At 39.2% G+C, this 23893-nt stretch overlaps 2 protein-coding genes across 3 annotated transcripts in view; one reads left to right on the top strand and one right to left on the bottom strand.

Moving 5' to 3' along the window:
- L2HGDH (L-2-hydroxyglutarate dehydrogenase) overlaps positions 1-20538 on the bottom strand; it is a 56605-nt gene extending 36067 nt beyond the window's left edge. The window contains exons 1-4 of the mRNA XM_007446616.1: positions 20399-20538; positions 13774-13889; positions 12941-13092; positions 7393-7524 (exon numbers count right to left, since the gene is read on the bottom strand). Coding sequence (XP_007446678.1) covers positions 7393-7524; positions 12941-13092; positions 13774-13889; positions 20399-20538 — 540 coding nt within the window. The remainder of the gene's footprint in view (positions 1-7392; positions 7525-12940; positions 13093-13773; positions 13890-20398) is intronic.
- Positions 20539-20718: 180 nt separating this feature from the next.
- Positions 20719-23893, top strand: part of DMAC2L (distal membrane arm assembly component 2 like) — an 11108-nt gene continuing 7933 nt past the window's right edge. Inside the window, exon 1 of one of the 2 annotated variants that reach the window (XM_007446612.1) lies at positions 20719-20772. The gene's annotated coding sequence lies outside the window, so the exon portion shown is untranslated. Of the gene's footprint in view, positions 20773-21365; positions 21382-23893 lie in introns of those variants that run through there. The other variant, XM_007446613.1, reaches the window with a different exon arrangement.

Genomic DNA, 23893 nt, shown 5'->3' with positions numbered 1-23893 from the left:
ACCCGCGTCTCCTGCATCGGCAGGCGGACTCTCAAGCACTGCGCCACCAGGGAAGCCCTTGTAGGTCATTTTCTTCTCTTGTGTTTCCGACTTAGAGAAGTTTCTTTAGTATTTGTTGTAGAGCTGGTTTGGTGGTGCTGAATTCTCTTAGCTTTTGCTTGTCTGTAAAGCCTTTGATTTCTCCATTGAATCTGAATGAGATCCTTGCCAGGTAGAGCAATCTTGGTTGTAGGCTCTCCCCTTTCATCACTTTAAATATGTCATGCCACTCCCTTCTGGCTTGTAGATTTTCTGCTGAGAAATCAGCTGTTAACCTTATAGGAGTTCCCTTGTATGTTATTTGTCGTTTTTCCCTTGCTGCTTTCAATAATTTTTCTTTGTCTTTAATTTTTGCCAGTTTTTTTGCCAATTTGATTACTATGTGTCTTGGCATGTTTCTCCTTAGGTTTATCCTGTATGGCACTCTCTGTGATTCCTGGACTTGGGTGGCTATTTCCTTTCCCATGTTAGGGTAGTTTTCGACTACAGTCTCTTCAAATACTTTCTCAACTCCTTTCTCTCTCTCTTCTCCTTCTGGGACCCCTATAATGTGAATGTTGTTGCATTTAATGTTGTCCCATAGGTCTCTTAGGCTGTCTTCAATTCTTTTCATTCTTTTTTCGTTATTCAGTTTGGCAACAGTGAATTCCACCATTCTGTCTTCCAGGTCACTTATCTGTTCTTCTGCCTCAGTTATTCTGTTACTGATTCCTTCTAGTGTATTTTTCATTTCAGTTATTGTATTTTTCATCTCTGTTTGTTTGTTCTTTAATTCTTCTAGATCTTCATTAAACATTTCTTGCATCTTCTCAATCTTTGCCTCCATTCTTTTTCCGAGGTCCTAGATCATCTTCACTATCATTATTCTGAATTCTTTTTCTGGAAGGTTGCCTATCTCCACTTCATTTAGTAGTTTTTCTGGGGTTTTATCTTGTTCCTTCATTTGGTACATAGCCCTCTGCCTTTTCATCTTGTCTACCTTTCTGTGAATGTGGTTTTTGTTCCACAGGCTGCTGGACTGTAGTTATTCTTGCTTCTGCTGTCTGCCCTCTGGTGGATGAGGCTATCTAAGAGGCTTGTGCAAGTTTCCTGATGAGAGGGACTGGTGGTGGGTAGAGCTGGCTCTTGCTCAGGTGGGCAGAGCTCAGTAAAACTTTAATCTGCTTCTCTGCTGATGGGTGGGGCTGGGTTCCCTCCCTGCTGGTTGTTTGGCCTGAGGTGACCCAACACTGGAGCCTACCCAGGTTCTTTTGTAGGGCTAATGGTGGACTCTGGGAGGGCTCACGCCAAGGAGTACTTCCCAAAACTTCTGCTGCCAGTGTCCTTGTCCTCACGGTGAGACACAGCCACCCCCCACCTCTGCAGGAGACACTCCAACACTAGCAGGTAGGTCTGGTTCAGTCTCCCGTGGGGTCACTGCTCCTTCCCCTGGGTCCCAATGTGCACACTACTTTGTGTGTGCCCTCCAAGAGTGGAGTCTCTGTTTCCCCCAGTCCTGTCGAAGTCCTGCAATCAAACCTCGCTAGCCTTCAAAGTCTGAATCTCTAGGAATTCTTCCTCCTGTTGCCGGACCCCCAGGGATGCCTGACGTGGGGCTCAGAAACTTCACTCCAGTGGGTGGACTTCTGTGGTATAAGTGTTCTCCAGTTTGTGAGTCACCCACCCAGCAGTTACGGGATTTGATTTTATTGTGACTGCGCCCCTCCTACCGTCTCATTGTGGCTTCTCCTTTGTCTTTGTATGTGGGGTATCTTTTTTGGTGAGTTCCAATGTCTTCTTGTCGATGATTGTTCAGCAGTTAGTTGTGATTCCAGTGCTCTCACAAGAGGGAGTGAGAGCACGTCCTTCTACTCTGCCATCTTGAACCAATCTCCTAATCTCTTTAATACTAGTATCTTTCCCCCTTAAGTATGGCATCAGTCTAAATAACCAGTTCTGCTATAGACTGAATGTCTGTGTGCCTCCAAAATTCATATGTTGAAACCTAATGACCCATGTGATGGTATTTGGAGGTGGGGCCTTTCAGAAGTGATTAGGTCATGAGGATGGAGGCTTCATGAATGGGATTAGTGCCTTTATAAAAGAGACTCCAGAGAGTTCCCTTACCCCTTATGCCATGTGAGAACATAGCAAGAAGATGGTCTATGAACCAGGAAGTGGGTCCTCACCAGACATCAAATCTTCCAGAGCCTTGATCTCAGATTTCCAGCCTCTAGAACTGTGAGAAATAAATATCTGACATTTAAAAGCTAACTGGTTCATGGTACTTTGTTGCAGCTGCCCCAACTGACTAAAACAAGCTCTTATATGAGTTATTCACAAGCCTGGTTTGAAGACATCCTAGGATCTCTCTACAATGTTTTGAAATAGCCTATTTTACTCTGCAGAGGAATTGATATGGCTTAAAGGAAATAGAATAAAATATTGAGTTACAAGCAAAGCATCAGGAAAAGGGGAAAATGTAAAGCGGGAGGAAAAGAACAAACATAACTAAGTTATCTTAACAGATTTCATGAAAAGTCCCCAAGTATCTCAAACAAAACCAATTTGAATTCACTAGAATTACTGCTTAAATAAGCCCAAAATAACATCTACCACTTCTTGAGGATTAACATATGCTGGATGCCTTACATATATCACTGTATTTAATTCTCAGAACAACCTGCATTTTACAAACGAGGAGTCTGAGGTTTAGAACAATTTTAACCCACTCAAGGTAAACAGCTGTTAAATAGGCAGATATGAGATTTAAATTTATGTCTGTCTGGCTTCTCAGCCACCACATTCTGCTGCTCACCTTATGTCAGATCCTACTTTATGGAAAAAGAAAAAAGACAGAATATAGTGAGATAAAATAAAGAATAATATGTCAAAATTCCCTGAAGTCTAGAAATTACTAACCTATGATATTCAAGAGTAGCAGAAAGAAATCAGGTAGTCTAAAAATAACTATAAATAAGTGGTGTTGATGGTATCATGGTGAGCATAGCTGCCTTCCAAAAATAAATATAAATGGCTTTGACCTCCCACCTCAAGGCTCCCCTCTCTCCCATGTCCAATTCCAGCCTATGTACCAGAACTTGATTAACCTTCCTAAATTAGCACAGTTTGCCTATCATTTTCTTGCCTAAATCCTTCAGTGGCTCCCTACTGTTTGATCAGGAGCTGGTAATCTCTTCTGTAAAGGGCCAGATAGTAAATATTTTTGCCCATGTGAGGCTTAGGATCTCTGTTTCAATTACTCGAGTTGGCTGTTTGGCACAAAAGCAGCCATAGACAACACATAAATGAATAAGTATGATTGTACTCCAATAAAAATTTATTTGTGGACACTGAAATTTGAGTTTCATATAATTTTCATGTGTCACAAAATATTATTCTTCTTTTAATTTTTTCAACCATTTAAAACAGCTTATAGGTCTTTAAAAACATGTGGTGGGCTGGATTTGGCCCACAGGCCATAGTTTGCCAATCCTGGCTTAAGACCGTGTAGCATTTGCCCAAAGCCTGAAAGAAATAGCCAAAATTAGATATTCAGTGAAGGTGTCTTCTTTTTTTAAAAAAATCAGTCATTCATTCACCATCTCAGAGAGATAAGAAATGCATGGGGAGAGGAAAAGGGAGAAGAAGACCTACTCCCACAAGTTAAACACTTTGATTATTCTGACTGAGTCTGAGGGGAGGGAAGGGTGAGGTTTTCTGGAGTTGAAGATGCTATGACTTTCTCTGCAGGAAGAACTCATTTAACACTGTTTGGATTCCTAGTCTCTTGGGAACTTCATACTAATTAAGAAAATCAAATATTTTGATCTAACTTTAACTGCACAACTACAGATAACTTAAGGGAAAAAAAATCTATTTCTATCTTGTCTTTTTGTGAAAGGATTTGAAGCAGCCTGTAAAAACAAACAAACAAGAAACACATACAAAACAATATATGCTAGCATTAAATATTGAGCCAGACAAGTATATGGGTTGGAAAGGAAGAAATAAGTTATTATTTGCAGACGACATGATTGTACATAGAAAATACAAAAGAATTGGGACTTCCCTGGTGGTCCAGTGGTTAAGATTCCACACTTCCACTGCAGGGGGCATGTGTTCGATCCCTGGTTGGGGAAGTAAGATCCCACATGCCATATGGTGCGGCCGAAAAAAAAAAAAAAAGAATTTATAGACAAACTATTAGAATCAATAAAGTGAATTCAACAACCAAGATGAATACATGGTCAAAAACCAATTTGATTTCCATATATCTGTAATGTATAAGTAGAAAATAAACTTTAAATAACAATACTATTTATGAGAGTATAAAAAATCAAATACCTAGAAATAAACCTAAGAGACATGTAAGACCTCTACACTGAAAACTGTAATACATTTTTTTCAATAAATTAAAGATTCAGATAAATGGAGTGATCCATGTTCATGGATTGGAAGATTCAAAATTGTAAATATGTCAACTGTCTGCAAATATGTCAACCTACATATTCAGTGCAATCTCAATCAAAATCACAACAGGTTATCTTGTGGACTTTAGCAAATTAATTCTAAAATGTATATGGAAATGCAAAGATCCAAGAATAGGCAATACAATGTTGAAGAAGAACAAAATTGAAGGACTTACTCAACCAGATGTCTAGACCTATTGAAAAGCTATAGTAACTAAGACATTATGGTCGTGGTACAAGAAGAGACAACAGAAGAGAAGAGTCCAGACAGAGAGCCCACCTATATATAGTCACCTGGTATCACAAAGGTAACACTGCAGTGCAGTGGGGAAATAATGGTCTTTTTGATAAATGGTGCTGGGCTAACTGGATATCTACATATAAGGGGAAAAAACTGTACCTTGACCCCTGTCTTATACCATAAACAAAAATCAATTCCAAATGGATTGTAGATCTAAATGCGAAAGGTAAAACAGCATAGCTTTTAGAAAAAAAGCATAGGAGAATATCTTCCTGATGCTGAAATAGGCAAAGATTTCTCAGAGTACAAAAAAGCACTAAGCATAAAAGAGAAATATATGCATAAATTGATTAAATGATTACATTAAGACTAAGAACCTCTGTTCATCTAAAGACACTATTAAGAGTGAAAACACAAGCCACAGAGTCATAGAAAATATCTATTGTGTATCTATCTATCTATCTATCTATATATATATATATATATATATATAACAAAAGACACATATTCAGACTATATAATGAACTTATAAAATTAATAAGAATTAATAATTGTTAAGAAGGACAGTCAACCCAATAGAAAAATGGGCAAAGGACTTAGTTACTTCACAAAAGAAAATATCCAAATGGCCAGTAAACATATGAAAAGGTGTACAATTTTATGAGTCAACAGGGAAACTATAATATTATACTACTACATAGCCACCAGTATGGCTAAAATGAAAACAACAAACAATATCAAGTATTGGTGAAGATAAGTAGCAACTGTAACTCTCATACACTGCTGATAAGAGTATTATTTGGGACAAATGCTATGGAAAACTCTTTGGCAGTACCTGCCACAGCCAGACATATATATAAATTATGACCATAATTTCCCTCCGAGGTATATCCCCAACGAAAGTGTGTACATGTGTTCACTAAAATAGATGTGCTAGAATGTTCTTAGTAGCACTATTTGCAAGAGCTCCAAATTGGAAACTACCCAAAACGCCCAACAACAGTATAAAGAACCATGCTATATTCATACAAAGCATTATTATACAGCAATGACAACAAATTATAACTACATGCAATAATATGGATGAATTTTATAAACAATACTGAATAAAAGAAGTCCAGACACAAACGAGCACATACTATATGATTCTACTTACACAAAATTCAAAAATCTATGATGTAAAAGAACAGTGGTCATCCTTAAGGGAAAGGTAGTGTCTAGGAGGGGGCATGAGGGAAATACTGAAAAGCTGGTAATGTTCTGTTTGTTGATCTGGATGCTGATCACACTTAACGAAAATTCATCAAGCTGTATACATTTATGATTTTGGATGTATGCTGTGATTCAATAAAAAGTTCCAAAAAATCAGAGCATATAGAAAACAAAGGTGGAAAGATAAGAATGAAACAAAGAGCAAAGTTAGTACATGAAAATAAAAATGTATGCTTAATGCTCTAGATATTTGGCAAGAGTAGGGCACAAATGTGTTTCTGCTTAGAGCCAAGGCAAACAGGACAATACAGTTAAAGAATTCAGTGTCCATAGATAAAAACAAGCCAACTGTGCTCAGGAAAAACAAAATTATTCTTAGAACTGGAGTCTGAAATTTCTCCTGAGTGTTCTCAGAGAGATGTTGTTTGACAGTGAACGTATGTCCTCAACCACCTCCTTATAGTAGAGGCCTCAATGAGTGACACAATGACTTTCTCCATAGGCTGATGCCATAAAACCAAAACACAACTCAAGGAGAGTAATCTGGGGTCAAGAAGTAGGATGGGGAGAGAAAAACACTACAGTGTAGGTGTACTACAATCTGATGGTCTGGAGAGATGTACAAGAAAGAATGGTCTACATATCATCCAGGCTCTCTCCCTTAAATAGTGCTTCTCTAAAGCAAGCTTTTGATAAGCACTGCCTGACAGTTAGTTCAAGGTCACACTCGCTAAGACAGGTACCCACAGTCCAGCTATTGGAATATGTCATTAAAACACTGGAGAATGGGGAACAGGAGATACAGCAATTCATTGGAACAGTCAGTGGAATGAGAGTTGGACGGATAGCCTCTAAAAGGCTATCAAGGGAAGTTGATATGCAGAGTAACTATTACATTATTATTCGTGTTTCTATCACAAATACAAGAAAGAACATCTGGTTTTCCCCACAGCATGTTTTAAGCCAGAAACTCTATAACCTACCCTCCTGAAACAGATCCAATATTGTAGCCGCCCTCCTCAAAAATTTTTAGTGGCTACCTATGCCTACTGGATAAACTTCAAAGTTATCAGCATGGATATGATATCAAGCCCTTTATGTGGGCTAATTCTGCCTTCCCAGTCTCATCTATTATCTCTTGCTACACATCCTATGATCCAAACACATCTCACCACTCAGTGGTTTCCAAACATGCCATAGAGTCTCAGACCTCCTCTTGCTTTTGCCTGTGTTCTTCAGGACCTGGTAGTTTCTTGTAGGAAAAGAAGAAATCAGGTGTCCAGAGCTTGTGGCAATGCCCTCTTGTGTCTGGCACCTTAATGCTTCTGTAACAGGATTATTTAACTGTCTCTATGATTCCTGCTTACTATAAACTCACCATCAGCCTCCATGTCACAGGACTGAGCCCTATCCCTGTGAGCCTGTGTGTGGGGTTAGTGAATCACTTACCCTACAATATGGCTCCTTCTTTTTTATGTCCTCTTGCTGGATCAGCCTCAGGTCCTGGACACCATTCTGCAGGCCTCTCTCATACAGGGCCTTAAGTCTGGGAATTTCTTCTTGTTCAACAGCTACTATAAGCTTAAAAAGAAAAAAGATAAAGAACATGAATAGAGTTAAATACATCATCAACTATGACAGATAAAATCAATAGAAAATCATAAATTAGTGTATGATTCAAATTGGGTTGATTTTTTAAAACTGTTTTTGCTTCATGTATCTACTTCTCCCTTTCTTCATGACTTCACTTTCTTCCTCCACCAAAAAAATTTGTCTTAAGACTGCATTAAAACAAAGGTGAGATGTAGCCTCAATTGTCACATCTGCTATGACAGTTGCTACGTGCACCTTGGCCAGAAGTATCACCATCACTCCCTCAATCCCAGAGGGGAAAGAAGCACAGGTTGCTTAGTCTTTACATTAAAAACCAAACAAAAAACAAAAGCGAAACAAAACTAAACAAAAACCAGTACATCAGAAAGACAGGCAATATTCAGTATAATGGAATATCACTAACAGAAAACTATTTTAGTTTTTGGAATAAAGTACATTTCAAAGTATTTACTAATGTATTCTGTTGCAGAGGAGAAAAACAGAAAATTCATCAAGACTCTTTTTCTATTTATTTCTGGGCAAAGTATCTGTTTGAGGTAGTTTCTTACTTAACAGCTACCAGCAAAGGAAAGCACAGATGATATTCACAAGTACATCAGAATTCAAAAATCACTATTTCATAGCAAGGAGTCAACCGAACTCCATAAAGTAATACTTTTAATCAAGGTGTAAAGGTTATTTAAATCAACAAATAATTAACCTTAAAAATATACATGGAATCATAGGGCACTATCAAGAAAGTGAAAAGATAACCCACTGAATGGGAGAAAATACTTGCAAATCATTATCGCTGATAAGGCTCTAATATGCAGAATATATAAAGAACTCTTTAGAAACTCTGTACAGACTTCCAAATATAAAATAAACAAGTCATAGGGATGTAATGTACAGCATGGTGACTATAGTTAATAATTGTGTATTGCATATTTGAAAGTTGCTAAGAAAATAGATCTTAAAAGTCCTCATCACAAGAAAAAAATACTTTTTCTTACTGTGAATAGTGACAGATGTTAACTAGACTTATGGTGGTGATCATTTCACAATACATACAAATATCAAATCATTGTGTTGTACACCTGAAACTAATAATAATATTATATGTTAATTATACCTCAATTTAAAGAAATAAAAGGACTTCAAACTTGAAAAAAAAAAAAAAATAAGTTGGGGAGGGGCAGACACTCAGAGGCACAAATCAGTGACTGAACCAGGAAAACTCTGAAATCAGGTCATTAAGTCACATTGACACCGTTGTGGCCTGGAAGCAGCAATCTGTAAATTAACACCTGGAGCTGAGCTGAGATGGATTAGAAGCAATGATGTGATTTGATGTGAAGAGGGAATATGAAGTAGTGTTCAAGGCTCCAGAAAGGAGTAGGAGTTACAGAGCTCAAAATCATCCTATGGGTAGGCATGGGGCATGGTATGTTTCTCAAAGGTGGATGTTATGGATGTTGTCTGGTGCCTTTGGCTTAAAGGATTTAAAAAAAAAAAAAAAACCTCATAACCCAACCATAAAAACTGTAAATACAGTTTTATATCTTGCTTTTTTTTACTTAACACTATATCAGGACCATTTTCCCACATCATTAAAAAAAAAATCTTCATAGCATCTTTAATGGTGACAATGAACTTTTATTCTTAAAAATTACATGAAGAAGAGTTATAAGGAAATATTATGAACAGCTGTATGCAACAAATTAGATAATCTATATGAAATGGGAAAATTCTTTTTTTTTTTTTTTTTTTTTTTTTTTTTTTGTTGTTCTGTCGTGGCCTCTCCCATTTGCGGAGCACAGGCTCCGGACGCGCAGGCTCAGCGGCCATGGCTCACGGGCCCAGCCGCTCCGCGGCATGTGGGATCTTCCCGAAACGGGGCACGAACCCGCGTCTCCTGCATCGGCAGGCGGACTCTCAAGCACTGCGCCACCAGGGAAGCCCGGGAAAATTCTTAAAAAGACACAAACTTCTGAAACTGACTCAAGAAGAAAAAGAGTATCTGAATAGACCCATAACAAGAAATGGAATTAGTAACTGTAAAGGCTCAGGCCTCATGAATGCTACCAAATGTTTAAAGAAGAATTAATACCAATTCTTCATAAACTCTTCCAAAAAACAGAAGAGAAGGGAACACTTCCTAATTCTATAAGGCTAGTTAACACTCAAACGAGACACAGATATCAAAAGAAAACAAAACTGCATATCAATATCCCTTATGAGTATTGATATAAAAATTCTGAACAAAATACTAGTATATTGAACACAGCGACATATAAAAAGGATTATATACCATGACCAAGTGGGATTTATTGCATGAATGCAAGATCTATTTAACATCCAAAAGTCAATTAATGTAATAAATTCATATTAATAGAATAAAGGACAAAACCACATGACTGCCTCAAGAGTCATAGAAAAGGCATTTGAGAAAATCCAACACCTTTTCATGATTAAAATCAACAAACTGCAGGTACAAAGGAACTTCCTCAGTCTGATAAAGGGCATCTACAAAAAACCCACAGCTATCATTATACTTAATAGTGAAAGACTGAATGCTTTCTCCGTAAAATCAAGAACAACACAAAGATATCCACTTTCACTACTTTTATCCAACATTGTATTAGAGATTCTACCCAGGTAAATTAGGCAAGAAAAAAAGTAAAACTATCTTATTTGCAGATGACATGATCCTGCATATAGAAAATCCTAAGGAATCCACACACACACACACGAAAAACTATTAGACTAAAAAACGAGTTCACCAAAGTTGAAGGATAAAGATCAATACACAAAAATCAATCATATTCTATACATTAGCAATGAATAAACCAAACAAATTAAGAAAACAATTCCCCTCACAAAAGCATCAGAAAGAATAAAATATCAAGGAATAAAATTACAAAAGAAGTGCAAGGCCTGTAAAATGAAAAATGTTTTTAAATTGTTGAAAGAAATTAAAGAAGATCTAAATAAGTAGGAAGACATCCCAAGTTCATGGTTTGCAAAATTTAATATTGTTAAGATGGCAATACTCCCCAAACTGATCTATAGATTCAATATAATCGCTCACTAACAAAAATTCCAGCTGCCTTTTTTGGAGAAACTGACAAACTGACCCTAAAATTCATATGGAAATGCAAGGGACCCAGAATAGCCAAAACACTCTTGAAAAAGAACAAAGTTGGAGGACTCACACTCATTGATTTCAAAAAATAAAGAGCTACAGTAAACAAGATGGTGTGGTACTGGCATAACGATAGACACACATCAATGGAATGGAATTGAGAATCCTAAATAAACCTTCTTACACTTATGCTCAACTGATTTTTGATACAGGTGCCAAACAATGTAGAAAGAATAGTTTTTTCAACAAATGGTGCTGAGACAACTGGATATCCACATGCAAAAGCATGAAGTTGGAACTCTTCCTCACACCATATACCAAAATTAATTAAAAAGTGAACCTAGGGCTTCCTTGGTGGCGCAGTGGTTGAGAGTCCGCCTGCCGATGCAGGGGACACAGGTTCGTGCCCCGGTCCAGGAGGATCCCACATGCCGTGGAACGGCTGGGCCCGTGAGCCATGGCCGCTGGACCTGCGCGTCCGGAGCCTGTGCTCCGCAACGGGAGAGGCCACAACAGTGAGAGGCCCGCGTACCACAAAAAAAAAAAAGTGAACCTACGCTGGAGGAATACGTGTAGGGGTAGAAGCTCTGCTTCTGGTGGTGGGGTCTGGGGAAGGGACAGTAGGCCATCTGAAAAGGTGGTAAGAAGCACGTGAAGCAGCCCAAGAAGCAGGCCACAAAGTTGCATGAGGATGATAAGGCACTCAAGCAGAAACAAAAAGAGAAGCAAAAGAAACTTGAGGCTGCAAGGAAGGCCCTCCTGGCGACAGCTGGAATTAAGAAATCTGTCAAAAAGTAAGCTGTTCCTTGTGCCAGAGGCAATGGTGATCCTTAATTCCATTCCTGTTTAAATAACTGGATTCCCTGCCATAACATCTGTTGCCACCTGTAGTTAGAATGAAGTGCTATCTTGAAGCCTGCTATACATTTAAGAACAAACTTTTGTTAAAGTTTAAAAAAATGAAATCATACAGTGGTTCATCTTCTCTTTAGTTCTTCTCATTCAGCCATTTCTATCTTAGGTGTGAGGTCAGAGTAAACCCAGCCCAGAATCCTGCCAAAGTCTGTTCTTCAGTCTTTGTTCTAGCTCCAATTCTATAACACTCAGAATTAAACCAACTCATTTGGGGGAAAAAAACTATCACAGATCTAAACATCAGAGCTAAGGCTTTGACATTAGAAGAAAATGTAGGAGCAATTTTTCATGATCTAAAGTTAGGCAATGATTTCTTAGATATGACACTAAAAGTATAAGCAATAAAAGAAAAGATAAACTAGACTTCATCAAAATTGAAAGTTTCTGTGCTTCAAAGGATACCATCAAGAAGTAAAAAAGAAAATCTACAGAATGGGAGAAAATATTTAGTAATATTTAAAATACCATCATTACTATTGCTACTATTTTATTTAAAAATATATATTTTAATATTTTAGTAGTATTTTAGTAAATATCATATAGCTGATAAGGGATATTTATATATCCAGAATATATAAATAACACATACAAATCAACAATATAAAGACAAAGAACTCAATTTTAAAATGAGCAAAAGATTTGAATAGATATTTCTCCAAAGAAGATAAATGAATGGTCAATAAGTATATGAAAAGATGCTTAACATCATTAATTACTATGTTTAATTACATAAAAACCACAATGATATAGCACTTCACATCCTCTAGGATAGCTAAAATGAAACAGACAATAACAGGTGTTCATGAGGATGTGAGGATACTGGAATCCTCGTTAACTGCTGATGGGGATGTAAAGTAGTACAGCACTTTGGAAAACAGTTTCACACTTCCTCAAAATGTTAAACATGTAGTAACCATATGACGCAGCAACTCCACTCATAGGTATATACCTGACAAAAATGAAAACATAGGTCCGTACAAAAACTTGTACATAAATGTCCATAGCAGCATTATTAATAGCAGCCAAAAAGTGGAAACAACCCAAATGTCCATCAACTGATAACTGGATAAACAAAATGTGGTATACCAATACAATGGAGTATAAGGAGGAATGAAGTACTGATTCAGGCCACAAGATGAACGAACCTTGAAAACACTATGCCAAGTGAAAGAAGCCAATCACAAAAGACAACATACTGTATGATCCCATTTATATGAAACATCTAGATTTTGCGAATTACATGGATACAGAGAAAGAAAAGCCAGGCATTTTTTAAATCAACATTTAAGATTACTAAGTAAATGTTATTTATAAATAAGTCAAGGCCCTAGTAAAATGCCATACCTTGCCACATTGCTTGTAGGAAATTCCCTTTTGGTTACAGTACTCATAGATGAGGGCTGCGCCTTGTACACATAACTTAGCTTTCAGAGATTCAGGTTTATAATAAATTCCACTATGTATGACACCACTGTTATGTCCAGTCTGATGAATAGCTATGGAACAAGAGAAACAGGTTAAGAGAAACTACATGACTCATTCAAAACTTAAGAAGTGGGGGAATACACTTACAGTTGAAGCTATTAGAGACCACTATTTAAAATTCTGCCTGAGTTTGTTCTTATAGTCAGAGCACTTCTAGCCTCCCGTAGCACCCAACCATGGTGTCTGTGTCACATCCCTCCAGCCCATCTCTGACTTCAGCTACAACTTTGGTGCACAAACCGCCCTCCTCACCACCAGCAAACCACTTCAAGGGTCCACTACAGCTCTCTGCCTTCTGCTCCAGGGTCTTTTCTAATATTTGGGGGCAGAGGGACTCAACACCCTATGGACAATCCTCAACCAAAGGGACAGAAGCCGATGGATAAATGAGCACAATCCTGGGAAACATTAGGTAGCTCCTCGGAGGTCTCAGTGGAATTAAGCTCACAGCTGCAAGCTAGATAACGCACCCTCCCAAGGTTTTTCCTCCTTCCCTGTTTACTCTCCCCACCTCCTCACTCCTGCCTCCTTGAATAACCTTGAAAAAAATCACCTACACCCAAATCCTAGTCCTAGGCTCTACTTTCTAAAGAATCCAAACTGGGACACTAACATCGACATTCGGCATGAAAGATGTAGAACTGACAAAATGAGCAGGTGCTCAGGTTAAGCGACACGGAGAACATACATACCTAAATCTTTCTCCTTTTCCAGAACACCAATGGAAAGAGCTGGATGTTGCAGGATGAGTGCTCTGGCAGAGGCAAGCCCCACAATTCCGCCACCAATAATGACTACATCAAATGAGCTTTAAGAGAAAGCCACCTTTAAAGTAATGCATGTTTACAATAGAGTTTATCAAACTTGACATTTTCATCATCAACTGACAAAGTATTAATTAGTAATCATTAAAATCAACTGTTTATTGGGCTTTGTGATATTTGGCTTTATACTAACGAAGAAACCTTTAAAAGTCACATGCATGTATAATCAGCTACAGCCAGCAGGCAGAGTGGCTAGTTGCCCAAGCTGCTCTAAGTCTCTATAATACTCTGCCCACCCTGGCTACATCAGTGGTTACTCTGTTAACTATCACACTCTCTCCTCTACCATCTATTCGTTAAAAATTCAAGTGCAATATTCTTGAGGATAAGTTAACATTAAGTCTTTAACACCTAGTGTACAAAAATTTATAATTTTTTTATTCTGCTGAGAAGGAAACAGTCAGTGAGAACATCAAACTTAAGGAAATAAGTGGTCCAGAAACGGGCTCAGAACCAGTTTTAGCAATAACTCTGATTATATAATCATTTAAAAAATTAGAAAGGGTATGTATAGTCTATCTAAATCTAAAATGAGAAGCTTAAAAGATTACCATAAGCACTGATCTCATAGTCAACAAATCTAGGTTTTATAGGAACGTGGCCTATCTTGCTTCTTCACCCCATTTATTTTTTTTTCACCCCCTCCTGCATTGTATTATTTCGATCTAAATCTTAAACATCATCTGTAAATATTTCAATATGTTATTTCTAAAATGGCTCTTTAAAAACACACACACAGAGCTGCCCTGGTGGCGCAGTGGTTGAGAGTCCGCCTGCCGATGCAGGGGACACGGGCTCATGCCCCGGTCCGGGAAGATCCCACATGCCGCGGAGAGGCTGGGCCCGTGAGCCGTGGCCGCTGAGCCTGCGCGTCCGGAACCTGTGCTCCGCAACGGGAGAGGCCGCAACCGTGAGAGGCCCGCATAACGCAAAAAAAAACAAAAACAAAAAAACACCACACACACAATGTCATTATTCTAACCAAAAAATTCAGTTTTTAAATATCATCAAATATTCACAATAAAACTTTTAGAAGAAAACATAGGAGAAAATCTTTGGTATCTAGGGCTACTTGAAGAGTTCACACCAAAACCATAACCCATAAAAGAAAAAAAAAAGATAAATTGGACTTCATCAAAATTAAAAACTTTTGCTCTGCAAAAGACTCTGTTAAGAGGATAAGAAGACAATGAACAAACTGGGAGAAAACACTTGCAAACCATATATCTGACAAAGGACACATTTCTCAAATATATATTAAGAACTCTAAAAATAAACAAGCCAAGACTCCCCTGGTGGCTCAGTGGTTAAGAATCCACCTGCTAATGCAGGGGATATGGGTTCGAGCCCTGGTCTGGGAACATCCCACATGCTGCAGAGCAACTAAAGCTGTGTACCACAACTACTGAGCCTGCACTCTAGAGCCCACGAGCCACAACTACTGAGCCCGCGTGCCTAGAGCCCTTGCTCTGCAACAAGAGAAGCCACCGCAATGAGAAGCCCGTGCACCACAACGAAGAGTAGCCCCTGCTCTCTGCAACTAGAGAAAGCCCGCACACAGCAATGAAGACCCAATGCAGCCATAAATAAATAAATAAATAAATAAATTTATTAAAACAAACAAGTCATTTAGAGAATAGGCAAAAGATATGAACAAACATTTCATCAAAGAGGACAGATATACAGATGGCAAATAAGTACATGAAAATATGTTCAATACCTTTGGTCATTAGGAAAATGCAAACTAAAACTACAATGAGACATCACTACACCCCTATCAGAATGGCTTTTTTTAAAAAAAAGTGATAACAACAAACACTGGTGAGGATGAGAGGAACTGGATCAACTCACACGTTACCGGTAGGAATGTAAAATAGTACAGCCACTCTGGAAAAACAGTATGGCAGTTTCTTAAAAAACTAAACATGTGCTTACTACATGTCTTACAACTGCACTCTTTGGCATTTATCCCAGAGAAATGAAAACTTACATTCCTACAAAAATCTGTACATAACTGTTCATAGCAGCTTTATTCATAATAGCCAAAAACTGAAACAGCCCAGATACCATTCAACTGGGGAGTGGTTAAACGAACTGCAATACATCCATATCATAGACTGCTACTCAACAATTAAATGGAACCCACTATCAACACAGGCAACACCTTAGATAGATCACAAGGACATTATGCTGCATGAAAAAAGCCAATTTCAAAGGGTTACATACTGTGTGATTCCACTTATATAACATTTTCAAACTGACAAAATTATAGAGCTGAAAAATAGATTCGTGGTTGCCAAGCATTAGAAAGGGTGGAGAAATGGGATGTGAATATAAAGGGGTAGGTAACACAATCTCTGTATTGATGGAACATTTCTGTTTCTTAATTTTGGTGGCAGTTACACAAATTAACACATGCGGTTAAATTGCATAGTAACACATACAAAAATGAGTGCATGTAACAGCAAAGGAAATCATAAACAAAATGAAAAGACAATCCACAGAATGGGAGAAAATATTTGTAAATGATGCAACCAACAAGGGATTAGTCTCCAAAATTTACAAACAGCTCACGTGACTCAATATCAAAAAAACAAACAACTCAATCAAAAATTGGGCAGAAGAGCTAAATAGACATTTCTCCAAAGGAGACATACAGAGGGCCAACAGGCACAAGAAAAGATGCTCAACATCGCTAATTATTAGAGAAATGCAAATCAAAACTACAATGAGATATCACCTCACACCAGTCAAAATGGGCATCATCAAAAAAATCTACAAACAATAACTGCTGGAGAGCGTGTGGAGAAAAGGGAACCTTGCACTGTTCGTGGGAATATAATTTGGTACAGCCACTATGGAGAACAGTGTGGAGGTTCCTTGAAAAACTAAAATAGAACTACCATATGACCCAGCAATCCCACTACTGGACATGTATCTGTTGAAAAACATGGTTCAAAAGAATACATGCACCCCAATGTTCATTGCAGCGCTGTTTGCAATAGCGAGACATGGAAGCAACCTAAATGTCCATTGACAGATGAATGGATAAAGATGTGGTACATATATAAAATGAAATACTACTCAGCCATTAAGAAGAATGAAATAATGTCATCTGCAGCAACATGGATGGACCTGGAGATTATCATACTAAGTGAAGTAAATCAGACAGAGAAAGACAAATATCATATGACATTGCTTATATACAGAATCTAAAAAAAATGATACAAATGAACTTATTTACAAAGCAGAAACAGACTCACAGACTTAGAGAACAAACTTATGGTTACCAGGGGGCAGGGTCGGGGGAGGGAGGGAGTTTGGAATTGACATGTACACACTGCTACATTTAAAACAGATAACCAACAAGGACCTTCTGTATAGCACCGGGAACATTGCTTAATATTGTGTAATAAGCTAAATGGGAAAAGAATTTGAAAAAGAATAGATACAAGTATATGTATAACTGAATCACTTTGCTGTACACCTGAAACTAACACAACATTGGTAATCAACTATGCTCCAATATAAAATATAAATTAAAAAAAACATGAATTCACTTGAAATCAGATTTCTAAATTGTGACACTGAAATCAAGAAGTCAATGGAGCATTATTTTCAAGGAGAAAAAAGGACTTCTAACCTAGAGTTAAACTAGCTCTTTTATTTTTTTAAATTTATTATTTAGTTGTTTTTATTTTTGGCTGTCTTAGGTCTTCGTTGCTACACACGGGCCTTCTCTAGTTGTGGTGAGCGGGGGCTACCCTTTGTTGCGGTGTGCGGGCTTCTCATTGTCGTGGCTTCTCTTGTTGTGCAGCATGGGTTCTAGGCGTGTGGGCTTCAGTAGTTGTGGCACATGGGCTTAGCTGCTCCACGGCATGAGGGATCTTCCGTGCCAGGGCTCAAACCCATGTCCCCTGCATTGGCAGGTGGATTCTTAACCACTGCACCACCAGGGAAGCCCAAACTATCCCATTTAAATATGAGGATTCAATAAAGATATTCTTGGGTAAACAAGGCTACAGGAACTTTAACATGCAGGAGACACTCCTAAAAATACTCCTGGACCAAAAATTAATGAGTTAACAACTCAAGAAGTTAAATATAATAAAGAAAAACAAACATATATAAACATGTATATATAATATATAAAACAAACTTATAATATAACAAAATATAATAAAGAAGAAAAATCTTTTATTTGAAAAGATTTATAATGTAGACAAACCTCTGGCAAGAGTAATGGGAGAAAAAGTGAGATGACACAAATAAATAAAACAGAATAATAAAGAAAAAATACATAAAGACACAACAAGGATCTTAAACATAATCAAAGAGTATCATGGAGATCTATATGCTAATAAATTTGATAACATAGATGAAACGGGGTGGGGGACTCCTCGGGCAAAATTACTGAGGCATAAAGAAATAGAAATTTTGAATCAATCACTATAAATTAAAATAGTCATCAAAAGCTTTCTACCTAAACACACACACACATACATTTTACCAAACTTTCAAGGAACGGATAATCTCTATCATTAAAGATATTCCAGAAAAATTTAAAAGGCTGAGAACTCCCTAACTCATTTTATGCAGCACATATGAACCAGGTTCCAAAACTGGATAAGAAGTACAAAGAAGCATCTTCTATACCAGTAAGATCCAACTGAAAGAATAATATAAAATAAGATACTATTTACAATAGCAACAAAGCAATAAGGGAATCAAAGAATTAACCTAAGAAAAAAGAACTTCACAGAGAAAAATTTTAAACTCTATTAAATAACAAATGAGGGACTTCCCTGGTGGCGCAGTGGTTAATAATCCGCCTGCCAATGCAGGGGACACGGGTTCCAGCCCTGGTCCAGGAAGATCCCACGTGCCGCGGAGCAACTAAGCCCGTGTGCCACAACTACTGAAGCCCGCGGGCCTAGAGCCCGTGCTCCGCAACAAGAGAAGCCACCGCAATGAGAAGCCCGCGCACCGCAACAAAGAGTAGCTCCTGCTCTCCGCACCTAGAGAAAGCCCCTGCGCAGCAATGAAGACCCAGTGCAGCCAAAAAATCAACAAATAAATAAACTTTAAATAACAAATGAGTATGCATAAATGAAAAGATATGCCACGTTCATGGATGGGAAAACTCAAAATTATAAAGAAGTAAATCTCCCCCAAATCTATCTACCTAATTTCAATAACATTTTCAAAATAATATTTTAAGATAATAAATGTTATATAGAATAAAGGTCTACAAGTAGTAAAGCAATTTTAAAAAAACAAACAAGTGCAAAACTTCTAAAACTGATGAAAATCTGAATAAGGCCGGTGGATTGTGCTAATGTCAATTTCCTGGTTTTGATACTGTTATTACAGTCAGGTAAGGTGTTGCTGGGGTAAATTGGGTGAAGAAGGGTACATGAGAGCTCTCTGTTCTTTTGCAACTTCCTATGGATCTATAATCATTTCAAAATAAAAAGTATAAAAAGAAAAAATAAAAATAAAAAGTATAAACAAAACCTTCACTAACCTTACCTTTCTTCCCTTAAAAAAAGGTTCCCAAAAGAGCTGTCTACAAACCCCCACGATGAATCACAAATCCTATCCCACTCTAATCCCCCTCCAATCCACTAATACACAGCAGCCAGAATCAACTTCACAAACATCAACATTTAATCACTTCTTTAAAACCCTTTAAAAGCCTCCCAGAGCTCTTAGAATAAAATTTCACGTGTATTTAAAACAAAAACTGTGCTGTGATGCAGCCCCTCTCCGATGTCATTCCACACCATCTCTGCTCCGCTAAGCTCTAGTCACACTCATCTTGCCCACATTCTAGTTCCCGAAACAGCCAAGACCTTCCCAGCTTTGAAACCTTCGCATAAACCATTCCCTCTACGGAGAGCAGAGAAAAACAGTAGTGGCGAATGTAGTCTCCAAACTTCAAATCACAGGGCGCCGAATTCTGCAGGGTTTAATTAGCAACTAACTGAGCTGCTTCTCACAGGGGCAACTCTATGCAGCATGCGTGTGCCAGAAACTGACTGATATAAGACTGGTTTTAGATCTTCCAAGTAACATCAGGAAGGCCAGCGAATAAACAGCATATTTGATTGCTTACAGTGTGTTAGGTCCTTTAATCCTCAAAACGACCACTTAACGCGAGAGACTAGGATCCTATTCACAACTGAGCCTTTAAGGAGCTTAACTAACCCGCCCAGAGTTGAATAGGAAGTGGTGGGGTTGTATTAAGAGCCAGAACTGTTCTTGACCTCTACTCAACACTGCCTTTCTTATTCTTTTCCTCTCGCCCACAAACCTACAGATGATCCAGGCAGGTAGCTCCTGGCATCATAGGTTGGAGCCCGGGATTCACAGGATCCCGACCCTCTCCCACGCCGAGGACAGGGAAGTAGCGCAGGGGCAGAGGTCCAGCACGAGGCACCTCTGAGAGAAGCAGCGCAGACCGCGGGGGGTCGGCCCAGCGGCTACTCACCTGGTGCTGGCTTTGCGGCCACCTTGGCACAACAGCCAGGGCTTCCCCGGCGCGGGCGCGCACGCCGCGGAGAAGCCCCCGGGAAACCCCCCGCGGGCCAGTCCGTAGACACTGCCTAGGTAACGTAGCGCTGGCACCATCGCCTGCGCCTCCTCCCCGGTCTCAAGCCCCAGGAGCCGGCCCTTGAGCCCTACACTGCCCAGGTCCAAGAGCTCTCTAGCCCCGCCCCCAGGCAGAGGCCAATGAGGGGCGCTCTTTCGCCCCACGTGAGAGCAGCCGCCAGTGGCCAATGGACTCGCACGGCGGAGGGCGAAGGGCAAGCCGACGCCGCCGTAGACGCTGGGGACGCTAGCTCGTTCCCTCCTTTTGACGCTGTGAGTAGAGGAGCTAGGCCCCGGGTGGGGCGGGTCTAGGGTGGTGGTTACCCTCTGCCCTTTCCCTTCTCCCATCGCTAGGCTGACTGAAAATCTGGCCCACCGAGTTGGGCGTCCTCGATCTTCACCGCCGAGCGGACTCGGGGCAGCGGAAGAAAGTCGGGATGATTGTGGTGAAAACTGTCGTTTGGGCAAGCCCAGCGGCCTCCCTTCCTCCCGCCAGGCCCCGCCCCTCTCGACCCCACCCCGCCTCAGCCCCGCCCCACGTCCCTCGAGGCACCTTTCAGGGCACCGCGATCTCCAACCCGGCTCCCACCCAGTGGAGTGGCCACTGGAGGGGCCCTCGCTGTCCAGCCCTAGCCCTCTCCGGACGGAGGCTCTGTCATGGCAGCGCCTGATAGCCTGCAGTCTTCTGGACTTCCATATATGTGGCTCCTGACGTGCCATTCATTCATTTATTGGTCCTGTAAATATTGAGCACCTAAATGAACCAGACGTCTCGGTCTCTGACATCATTTAGCAATCTATTTCCTTTTTAAAAAAATCCTGAACCGAGATATACTTTTAAATATGCTGTGCGGGCCTGGGAACAGCGACTCACCTGTGCAGGTCACTTCACCCCTGTTTATCTGTAAAATGAGGGAAGTGGACCATGTAATGTATGAAAGACCTGTATTAAATTACGTGATCCTTTATCACCATGCCTGTTTAACTAACATTTGTTCTCTGTGCTTGATGGAAGTTTTTTTAATTTTTAGGGTCAGGACAGCTGAACAGAAATAGAATCATTTAACTTTATTGCTGGAAGGACTTATTCTTGCCTGTGTGAATTTGGCTCCAGTTATTAGTCGGGTAGCTTGGGGAAGTCATTTCACCTCTTTGCCTCAGACCCTTCTCTGTGAACTAGGAGTAATAGCAGGATCTCCTTCATGTGGATTACACGAGATAAGCCTCATCAGATGTTAGCACAGTAAAGTGCTCGATAAAATGATGGCTTTTATTATGTTTATATTGGTTTTATCACCTGGACAGTTGTACATATTTCCTTTATTTGCGAAAATAATGTGGAATGTTGCCTGCTTGTTCATCACAAATGAAAAAAATAAGAAATGGTTATTTTTTTAATTCAACTTTTTAGTTTTAAGCTAATCGTAGATTCCCATGCAGTTGTAAGAAACAGTAGAAATCCTGTGTACCCTCTACCCAGTCTTCCCCAATGGTAACATCTTGTAAAAGGATAGAACAATAACTCAACCAGGAAATTGACATTGACACAGCCCATGGATCTTATTGAGATAACCGCAGTTTTACCTTTGTGCATGTATTTAGGTCTGTATAGTTTTTATCACGTGTGTAGGTTTTGTTTGGTTTTGTTTGGCCGCGCCGTCTGGCTTTTGGGATCTTAGTGCCCCGACCAGGGATTGAACCCCAGCCCTTGTCAATGAGAGCTCAGAGTCCTAACCACTGGACCACCAGGGAATTCCGCACGTGTAGATTCTTGTATCCACAACAGGCAAGCTACAGCACAGTTCCATCACCACCAGGATCTCTCGGTTGTCCTTTTATAACTACACTTCTCTCCTGCAGGGCACCCTCTTCCCCGTTCTAGTCTCCCTTTCTAAAATTTTGTCATGCCAAGAATGTTACATAAGCAGAATTATACAGTATGTAATTTTCTGGAATTGGCTTTTTCACTCAGCATAATCCCTTGAGATCCATCCAAATTGTTGCATGTATTGATAGTTCATTCTAATTGCTGAGAAGTATTTCATGGTATGGATGTACCACAGCATGTTTAACCATTCACCCATTGAAGGACATCTGAGTTACTTTTAGTTTTTAGCTATTTCAAATAAAGCTGCTATGAAAATTAGTGTACAGCTTTTTGTGCGAGCCTGTTTTTGGTTTTCTGGGATAAATGCCCAAGAGTCCAATTTCTGGGTCATATGATAAGCACATGTTTACTTTTGTGAGAAACTGCCAAACTGTTTTCCAAAGTGGCTGTACTATTTTACATTCCCACCAGCAATGTTGAGTGATCCAGTTCAGTTCCTCTTCAGTGTCACCAACTTTTGGTACTATCACTATTTTTTATTTTAACCATTGCATGGGATGTAGTTGATTTGTTACTAGGTTGAGTACAGAATTATACAGTTCTAGGGTCTGTGGTCAGGCTTTCAAGGGTCAGCCCAGAATAGTGACTTTTTTACTACTCTGTGATTTTGAGCACGTGCTTCTTAGTTTAGCAAAGTGAAAGAACTCAAAATACACATGCTCCTTTTGTAAAATTTTCTCTGCTTACCTTCTCCCCTAGGCTTAACTGTACATTAATTTCATTTAGATAATCTCACATCAAGAGCTCACCTTACATTCATTCACCCTGTAATGTCTTTGGCTAGAGACATTTGTGTTCTAGCCACCACCCTCCTCAGCTAAGAATTCGTGTTCATCTTCCATCTAGGTCAGAACCTATGTGAAATTAGTTCAATGAGTGTCAAGCAATATTAGCCTAAGAGTGGCTTTTGGAAACTTTGCTTCTCATTCCTAAGCAATTGCTCTGCTGTTCTATTTCACTAGACTCTAGACACCTCAGGAATAAGAATTGGCACCAAAAATGGATGAATTTGCAGTGAAGTGGGGTTATAATTTGGGGAGTAAAAACGCCCCAGTTCTGACACCACCCACCCCTCTCTTCACACTTTTACTGCCCTCAAGAACGAGTTGGCTAGTTCAGTCTTTTTGACCACTAAAATAGCCAACGTTTTGAATAGCCCACCTAAGTAATTATGTTTCATATGTAAAAAAAGAACTTCCACTTAAAAACAAAACTTGTTTATATGCAAATTGGGGGATGCTCCATATCCTATTTTGAGTCACACATTAGAGGTCTGGTCTTCTCTAAGTCGTGAACATATAGCAACTCTTAGAAACATCTGTTACAAACTTATGGCTCTAAGCTGTGTTATGATAGTAAGAAGAATTTTTAAAATAATTTTAATTCCTAAATTATTTATCACAGTGGTAATTTAGTAGTGGTTATTTTTTAACTTGCATTTCACTTGTTTCTTTTAATTTATTAAAGCTAAATTCAGCAACTCACCACCAGAGGTCTCCTCTTTCC

Source organism: Lipotes vexillifer, unplaced genomic scaffold (genome assembly GCF_000442215.2).
Source record: "Lipotes vexillifer unplaced genomic scaffold, Lipotes_vexillifer_v1.1 scaffold124, whole genome shotgun sequence".
In the NCBI taxonomy this organism is placed as follows: Eukaryota; Metazoa; Chordata; class Mammalia; order Artiodactyla; family Lipotidae; genus Lipotes; species Lipotes vexillifer.
Note: the sequence above shows the minus strand (reverse complement) of the source record. Positions and strands in the feature narration are given on the sequence as shown.